General features: G+C 46.3%; 1 protein-coding gene across 1 annotated transcript in view; it reads left to right on the forward strand.

Annotated features, from left to right (window-relative positions):
- Positions 1–8,851, forward strand: part of LOC103799012 (serine/threonine-protein kinase tousled-like 2) — a 23,858-nt gene extending 15,007 nt beyond the window's left edge. The window contains 9 exon segments of the mRNA XM_009071302.1: positions 1–16; positions 727–819; positions 1,217–1,327; positions 2,346–2,482; positions 3,924–4,076; positions 4,285–4,351; positions 6,579–6,676; positions 7,032–7,113; positions 8,750–8,851. The exon segment at positions 1–16 is cut by the window's left edge and continues 24 nt beyond it. Coding sequence (XP_009069550.1) covers positions 1–16; positions 727–819; positions 1,217–1,327; positions 2,346–2,482; positions 3,924–4,076; positions 4,285–4,351; positions 6,579–6,676; positions 7,032–7,113; positions 8,750–8,845 — 853 coding nt within the window. The 3' untranslated portion in view covers positions 8,846–8,851.
- The last annotated feature ends 267 nt before the right edge of the window (positions 8,852–9,118 follow it).

Genomic DNA, 9,118 nt, shown 5'->3' on the forward strand with positions numbered 1-9,118 from the left:
GCACAAACAGTCACAGGTATGGCTCACCAGGTGCTACAGCTCTTGGGGGTGAGGTTGGTGCTTGATGCAGCTTGTCTGCCATGCCAGTGGGTGTCAGTGGTGGTTGACATGGTGTTTCCAGTGACAAGAGCCATTGGTCCCAACTCAGTTTCTAACTTCTGAGTGAGTAGCTCTGAACTTTGTTCCTCATCCTGCAAAGGAGTTTTCAGTTTCTGCTACTGGAGTTTGTCCAATCTGCTGCTGTGTATGACTGTGCTTGGGAGAGCAACTCCTCAACTCTGTCTGTTTCTGTCCTGTTGTACAGTTGTACTGTGTTGTACAGTTCCTGTACAAGTCCTTTGTGCATGAAGGACATCAGTTCCACCTCTGGGGTCCTCCCCACCTTCAGTCTGAGCTCTGTTGTGTCACTGGGGTCACATTTGTTGTCTGTACTAGAGGTCTAGATGTACCATATGGCTAAGAATCCAGGAAGATACTTTGGCTACATGAGGAGGACATGTACACATTGGGTTTTCCCTTCCAAACCTGTTTGGAGTTGATAGGGGTAAAAAAGGTAAACTTGAGTGAGGAAGAAAGTTTTCCCCTGACTGCAGGGATGAAGGGGATCAGTCCTCCTTGCCCCAAGCTGTTCACATCAGAGGGGATAGCTCTGGGGTGTTAGTGCTGCCTGTCTGAAACATTTCACTGTTTGTCTTACGTGAGGTTTATGGTGATTTTTCTCTACAGTCTGACCTCACAATGGAGAAAATATCTGCACTAGAAAACAGTAAGAACTCTGACTTGGAGAAGAAGGAGGGGAGGATAGATGACTTATTAAGAGTAAGTATTTAAAGTGGGACAACTCTGCTAAAAGCTGCTATTTAAAGCTAGCCAGAATGTTTGTGCCAGGCTGCAGAGCAGGATTTTGTGTAGCAGCTGTAGGACCAACACCCATGAGGTAAAACCAATCCATGTGTATTCCAATCCATGTGTATTCCCTGCAGTGTTTAGTCTGTTTGTACCCTAGTTCCTTCCATGTCAACCAGGATGGTAGCACTTCCCTGTCCTAGAGGAAGAGTTTGTCTTGGAGGTTTTGCTAAGAGAAACCTGTTCTTTTCTTCTGCTGGTTTTCATCTGGTTCCTAGAGCTACCTAGAGAAACTTCTTCCTTGGTGCTGCTTAGTTTGGCTCTTCTGAGTGGTTTCAAGTCTCAGGCTTTGTTCTCTGGGCACTCCTAGGCCAACTGTGACCTGAGGCGACAGATAGACGAGCAGCAGAAGATGCTGGAGAAGTACAAGGAGCGATTGAATCGATGTGTAACGATGAGCAAGAAGCTTCTTATAGAAAAGGTGAGCAGGGAACCTCTCTGCAGTCACAGGAGCAGTGTCCCAGTGAGCAGTGCAGTTGCAGATCTGCTCTGGGACATGCACAGCTGATTTAGACCTTTCCTCCTCTCAGACAGCAAAGCTGGAGCTCATTGCTGTGTGTAACACTGAAAACAACACGTTAAACACCCCGGGGACAGTGCCAGGCTGCTGTTTACCATACCAGCATCCAGCCTGCCTCAGTGTTGAGAGGTTTCCAGCTTTCCTGATGGCTCAGCAGTGTGGGGGTTTGATTGCTCTTTCACCTGTTGGCCAATTACCCCCATTGTGTGTGGGCACTGGATGGGCAGAGCTGCCCTGGTGCTGGTCTGGGTGAGCTGGTTTGGTCACAGAGCTGCTTGTTCTTGGCTGAATGGGACTCCCCATCCTGGGAGGATTTGTACCTTTGGGTGAGCTTGGTGTGTTTAGCTCCAGTGAGGAGCTTTGCTGGTCCATCTTTAAACCTGCCTGGCTGAAATTTTGCTGCTCGCAGGCAGTGAGAGGAAATTTCCTCTCGCTGAGCAGAAACACTCTGTGACTGACACCACCACCAGTGTTTATGCATGTTGGTGACCTAACTGAGATTGTGTCACTTCTGGCCTTGGTACAAGATTAGGACTGAGCTGGCTGATCACTGGATCTTACTCTTAACTGTGATCCAAGGTGTATTTTCTTTCTTCTCTCCTGTTTGAGTGGAATAAGAGCCTGATCAGAGCCTGCAGTGCAGTTAAACTACTGATAGAAAGGATAGTTGTAATCCTACTGCCAGACTGATTTCAGCTGCTCCTAGGATGGGTGAGCTGCCCTGGCATCAGGAGGGAAAAGTGTCAGAAAGGAGGTGAACAAACACCCACTGTGAAGCCTCAGCAATAATTTGTTCAATGCTGTTCAGATAAGAAACAACAGAAAGGGCTAAGAAATGGTGGTGATTGAAACCACAGCACCAGCTCTCAGCTGCTCATTTCTGGCTTGTATTTTGACATGTGCTTGCTTTTGTTCTCAGTCCAAGCAGGAGAAGATGGCCTGCAGAGATAAGAGCATGCAGGATCGATTGAGGTTGGGTCACTTCACCACGGTGCGGCACGGCGCGTCCTTCACCGAGCAGTGGACAGATGGCTATGCCTTCCAGAACCTCATCAAGTGAGCACAAACAGGGCTGGCCCTCACCTTCAGAGGCAGAAGCAGGAGAACAGAAGTTGTGTGTGATGTCTAGCATGGCAGAGTGTGAGAGTGGTGGCACTGGTGCATGGCAGGGTCAGGTAGGAGCTCCTGGCAGTGGGTGATATCTTCATGTTCAGTGTTTCCACCAAAACCTCCAGAGGCTGAACTGGACTGAAAGGGTTTGGGTGACCTCTGGCTTGGAAAGGAGGTGCTGCCCTGTTGGGGCTCCTTAGAGCACCCACCTGGCTGTGCTGTGCTTAGGGTGGCCCAAACTTTCACACACACCTCAAGTCAATCACTTTGATTAGCATAGTTGCATCTATTAGTCAAGAAAGGCTAATTAACTTGCCTTTTTTTTTTTTTTTTTTGAAAGTAGAAAGTAGAGAAGCTTAAAAGAGAAAATCCATACTATTTAACTTTTTTTTGCCTCCTGGTAACAGTGATCAAAGGGGCTGCAGAAACCTGGAAATGAAGATCAGAGACCCTTTTATGCAGGATGTTAATGGAAATATCCAGTCAATTCCCACCTGGCCTAGACCTTTAAGTAGGACTTGGCAAATTAATTGCATTAGAGAGAGCTGTGTGTGATCCTTCAGAATCACATCTCTTCTCTGTAGTCTGATAGGGAGGTGCAGCTCTTGTTAGGCACAGATTAAGGACTTCATAATTCTTCCTTAGTTTGTGCTGTAAGACATGGAAGAAATATTTTGGGATATTTACCTGCAGCCTCAGCCTCTTTTTAAAAGTGAATTAAGTATGGAAATGCTTAAATCATTTAGAGTCGAAATTTCAGGAGTGCTTATATCACTGTGGAGTGTTTAGAATAGTCTTTTTATCTTGGAAGAGAGACTGTGACTTATCTTTAAAGTGTAAGGATCTTTTCTCAGACAGTACCAGACTTCAGGAATAGTTTTACCAGGAAAATCTGAGATTTAGAAAAGAGCCTTCTAGGAAATAGTCTATGGAAAGTAAGTGACTTACCATGGATCTATGGATTGCTGTGATTTGGATATCCTCTGCATGAATAAAAGCTTTCACTTGCTGAAAGGCTTCTGTGGGCCAGGAAAAGAATCCCTCTTAATGCAAAAATACCTTTAAAAATGTGATTCATCATGTTTGGCACATCCCACTTTTTTGGACAGAAATATTGTGTTACTAATCTTACAAGTGATTGGGAATTCATTGCTTCAGGCTGGTGAGAACAGATGCTGAAGGCAACCAGGAATAAACCCTTGGTTCATAGAACTTTAGGGGTTGGAATGGAGCTCAGAGATCATCTAGTCCAACCCCTGCCCAGGGCAGAGACATCTCCCACCAGAGCAGGTTGCTCAAGGCTTGATCCAACCTGGAATGAACATTGCCAGGGTTGGGGCAGCCACACATTACCTCCTTCATGTTTTTCCTACTCTCTGCTTTGCAGGCAGCAGGAGAGGATAAATTCCCAGCGGGAAGAAATCGAGAGACAACGGAAGATGTTAGCCAAGCGGAAGCCGCCGGCGATGGGCCAGACACCCCCGGCCAGCAACGAGCAGAAGCAGCGCAAGAACAAGACCAACGGGGCAGAAAATGAAACGTAGGTTCCCTGGCCTCTCCTTGGGGCACTGCAAAGCCAAATGCTTTGATGGAAGCATGAAGAAATTGAGTCCTGCCCTTGCCTCTAGGCAGCTGGGTAGTGTGGAATTAGCCTGGTACCCAGCAGCATCTGCCTGCAGTTCAGAGAGTTTTCATGGGAGAAAAACAAGTGGGGAAACCTCACGTGTTGAACCTCTCTCTTCCTACAGGTTAACATTAGCAGAATACCATGAACAGGAAGAAATCTTCAAACTCCGACTAGGTCACCTTAAAAAGGTAAGAACTAAGTGCAGAAAAGGCTTTTGGGTGGTTTTTGGTGCAGTGTGCCCTGAACAAGAGCATCTCTCTGTAGAGGTCACTACTCGTGGTGTGATCGTTGAGAGTCTTCTGTGCTTGAAAGGGATAGTCAGGATTTTGTGCTCGTTTTTTCCAAGGAAGTGATATTCAGGAAAGATGTTCTTTGCTGCAGTAAATTTGGATAGAAAGTTGAGCCTGAGCCAGCAGTGTGCTCAGGTGGCCAAGGAGGCCAATGGCATGAGGAGAGGCTGAGGGAGCTGGGATTGTTCAGCCTGGAGAAGAGGAGGCTCAGGGGAGACCTTAGCACCCTCTGCAACTCCCTGACAGGAGGTTGGAGTCAGGTGGGGGTTGGTCTCTTCTCCCAGGCAACCAGCAGCAGGACAAGAGGGCACAGACTCAAGCTCTGCCAGGGGAGGGTTAGGTTGGAGATTAGGAAGAGATTTTTTAGGGAGAGAGTGATCAGACCTTGGAATGTGCTGCCCAGGGAGGTGGTGGATTCACCATCCCTGGAGGTTTTCAGGGTGAGACTGGATGTGGCACTTAGTGCCATGCTTGGGTTGGACTTGATGTTCTTGGAGGTCTCTTCCAACCCCGTTGATTCTATGAAATAGATTTGTGTCCTCACAGTTACAATTTCATGCAGAGAGTTCCACTCTTTTGATACATCTTCTGTCTCTGTGACCTGCTGGTGCTGAGCTCTGATTGTGTCTAACATGAGGGAACAGGAAGGACTGGACCAAGGGAAGAAAATTAAAAGAATGCAACAAAAAACCCAAACAAAACAAATGCAAGAGTCATTGATTTGTCCAGTTCTTTGCAGTACTGAGCAAGCAATGTTATCAGCCCAGTAGGATCTGTGGGGCTGTCCCAAACCAGCCCTGTGCAGGCACCTGCAGGGCCCATTTGTCCTCACACACAGTGGCTTTGGTAGGAACTGTACCTGCCAGGGAGGTTATATTTAGATAAGCTCTTGGTTACCTTTAAAATGATTGCAATGACCTATAAATAAGTTTTCTGGGACACTTCAACAGATGAAATACTGAAAAAAAAAAACCAACTAGATGTGTTGCCTTTTCCTGGTTAGATCTCTGCTAAGGCCAAGGAGTTTTCTTTCCCAGATGAAGCCAAGAGGAAGAATCAAATGCTTTGCTGGAGTGTCCCTTCTTTTCTCAGGTGCTGCCTGAGCTCTGCAGTGAGTTTTTTCCTGTAGCCTTGTCACAGAAGTTGAATGCAGGACCTCATTAATGGCTCTGTGCTCCTTGTTATTGTCAGTGGAAGGGAAAGTTCCTGCGCACATGGAATCTGCTGGCACTGTGCCCTACTGACCTGTGAACAAAGGGAAGTGATGTGGGCAGGGGGATGCCAGAGGCTCCACAGCTTCCACATTGCTCCAGGGGGTTCATTGCAGCTCCATCTGTGCTGGCACATGGCACTGCCTCCCTGGGGATGGAGGAATCCACCTGGAAATGGACCCTGATGGAAAGTGAAGTATCATGGCATTGTCTGAAGCTGTGCTGATCCTTCTCCACTTTTGGAAACTGGCTCATTCTTTGGGGCTAAAAATAGAGCAGGTTGGAAAGGGAAGGAGCAGAGTCACAAGGCAAACGGGTAACAATGTCCCTCGAGTCACACAGACACATCAGTGCTCAAGGCACACGTTTTAATTGAGGTTTGCAGCCTTGGCCACAGGGATGTGAACTCAGCAGAGCTTCTGGTGGGCAGAGTGTGTGTCAGAACTGCCCCATGGCACTGAGGAACACTGACCTGTTCTGTAATGATAGCAGCCAGTGTTGTTCCCTCACATTTCCCATCCTGGCTGGGTGCTGCTCCGTTCTCACGTGGCATCATGACATCCCTGTGCTTGTTTCTTCTGAGGGCTGTGCTCTTACCCTTGTCCTGGCACAACCTATATTCCTACAGAAGGAGCTGCACAGCCCTTAGGGAAGGAGCAGGATCAGAGCAACAAGGCTGAATTACAGAAACTGTTGGAACAAGGAGGTATAAGGGATATTTCATCTCCTATCTGTGTAGGTGTGAGCAGAACTGCCCAGTCAGTTTTCATCCCTGTCACCTCCTAATTGCCTCTGCCCATCTCTCTGATGAGTTGTTTGCCAGTCACCTGTTCAGAAGCTGAATTACATTTGTGTCTCTTTAAATCCCATGGAAATATCTCACACACTGTTGTGTTCCCTTCTGTTTTGTGCAGGAAGAAGCAGAGATCCAGGCAGAGCTGGAAAGGCTAGAGAGGGTTAGGAATCTACATATCAGGGAATTGAAAAGGATACACAATGAAGATAATTCACAGTAAGTCCATGAGATCTGGGAACAAGAACTTGTGGCAGCTTTGTGTTTGTTCTCTTCCTTATGGGAAACAATCTTTATTTAATTGATGTTACAACTCCGTAGTCACTTGATTTGGGGGTGGTGCAGTGATAGAACTTGAAGTTCCTGTAAGCAAAGGCTTCCAGGTGAGTCAAGGTACCTTTATATAGCCTTTCATCAGTGCAGAGTGATCAAATGGGCTCAAATCTATCAGTCATGAACACTGTTTTAATCCTTTTTGGTCTTAAAAGTGCAAATGTTGTTTCTCAGCTGCAATTTACTGTGCAGAGGTTGCATTATTTCTGTCAGTGTTCTCAAACTGTGTCTTTCTCTCCAGATTTAAAGACCATCCAACGCTAAATGATAGATATTTGTTGCTACATCTTCTGGGTAGAGGTGGCTTCAGTGAAGTATATAAGGTAAATCCATGGGGTAATGTGAACCTGCAGGGGAAATACAGGAGTTTTACACTTGTTTTCTCAGTGCTGTGTGTGGTTGTGGAGGGAAGAAGGGAGGACAGAGCTCGTGGTACATCTGGTTTGCAGCAGAGTTGAGATTTTCAGGTTCTGCCCTTGTCCTCAGAGGTCAAATTTCCTGCAAATATGTGTCAAGGAAATGTTGCACCCAGTCTGCCAAGTTTTGTCAGGACAGAGTAACAAACCACTTGTTTCTTCAAGAGCTGCACACAAATACCAAGTGCCAAGCCCTACCAAGGTGGCAAAGCAAGTCTGAACATCTGTGTCAAACAGCTCCAATAAGAAGGGCAAATCCTGCCTTTCCTGGGGTAGAAACCTTTGTTTCTTGTGCCTTCATTTTCCACTCTGAAGTAGCACACTGTGTGTGTGTGTGTGTGAGTAGTTTTGGGCCTTCTAGGAGCTGAGGTTTGGTTGTGTGTCAGCACTCTTGACAGCCAAGCCCTGTGACACTCTGGTGCTTGCTCTTTGCCTGTTATGCTTAGAGCCATTCCAGTTCTAAATATTCCCCATCTGGGCTCAGGAGTTTTGAATTCATTGTTGAATTTGGCTAGAAAGAAAACAATTATGCCAGTGCAAATACTGGAAACTCCATGGGGCTTTATTATTTGGCTGCAGTACAACAATAGGTGCCTAAACTAAGGGGAATAGACTGCCTAGGTAGGGGGGGAAAAAAAAAAAAGTGTGAGCTGTGTGTAACAGGTAGGGGGGAAAAAAAAAAAGTGTGAGCTGTGTGTAAGTACTCTGAGCTGTTCTTTGGAGGCTTTTCTGGCTCTGCAGATGAAACAGGAGGGTATGAATTCTTCCTACCTGATTGCTCTGAAGAGTTGTAACTGTGTTATTACAACAGAGAAAAGCTTAGCCTTTCTTCTCCAGGGTCTTGGCCAATCTCTTAAGCATCAGGAATTAAGCAGACAACTTGAGAGGTGAACACAGATTATCCCTTTTTGCTTACAACAGCATTTTTGCCATGTCCTGTGAATTATTAGCTGTTGCTGCTCTCAGGCAAGGGAAAGGATTTCTGCATTTCTCCAGTTCCCCAGGTTCATTCTTTAAGGGCTGTTTAAACAGTGGAGGGGAAAATACAGCACAGGCTCACACAGCTCTGCCATGGAGAGAGTTCTCCAGCTCCTAAATAAGCTGAAATGTTTTGCTTCAAGCTGGAGAGTTGAGCTACCAGTGTGAAACAAAAGCCTCTGCGTGTTTGGGGGGTTTTAACTGAGTGTAGATGAGTTGGGGACTTGGGGGACTAATGGCAGCATCTCCCCACTGTGATTTACTGCCTATGTTTTGGCCTTTCTGGTCCCTTTGTAGCTCTGGTGGTAAAATGTCAGAATAAATGCAGCATGAGTTAGATTCCATGGGGAAGGTTGGATCAAAGCAGAGAATATTCAATTGTTTTCAGAGTTGCTTGGTTTCATTAGGGGAAACTAATTACATCAAAATGTGGGTTTGCTTTTCCCTCAGTATGTTGTAATGCTGATTTCCTGGGTGGGGAGATGGGTTTGTTAGAGCTTGTCTGATTTTGCAGTGTGAACTTGGAGTTGTGATTCCTCCTGATCCTCTGCTCTTCTCTCCACAGGCATTTGATTTAACAGAACAGAGATACGTAGCTGTGAAAATACACCAGTTAAATAAAAACTGGAGAGATGAGAAGAAAGAAAACTATCACAAGTGAGTGAGTCTGTGAGGCAGCCAGACGTGTTGCCAAACTCCTCCTGCCTCTGGTTATCCAGTGTCTCTGAGCAAACTGCCAGTTTTCCTCTGGGTTTGCCACATTTCCAAAGCCACTCTCTGTCCCAGTAGCTACTTGAGACAGCTGTGGTCAGCTCAGAAATGTTGAAGTGGACACACAGAGGGGTTTGTACAGGTTTCAAAGCACCAGTGCTCTGTTTGGAAGGTGTTAAAGTGGCTTCTCCTCCCTGAAATGTTTAAGCTGTTTGGTGGGGAA

This window comes from Acanthisitta chloris, unplaced genomic scaffold (assembly GCF_000695815.1).
Source record: "Acanthisitta chloris isolate BGI_N310 unplaced genomic scaffold, ASM69581v1 scaffold11653, whole genome shotgun sequence".
NCBI lineage: Eukaryota > Metazoa > Chordata > Aves > Passeriformes > Acanthisittidae > Acanthisitta > Acanthisitta chloris.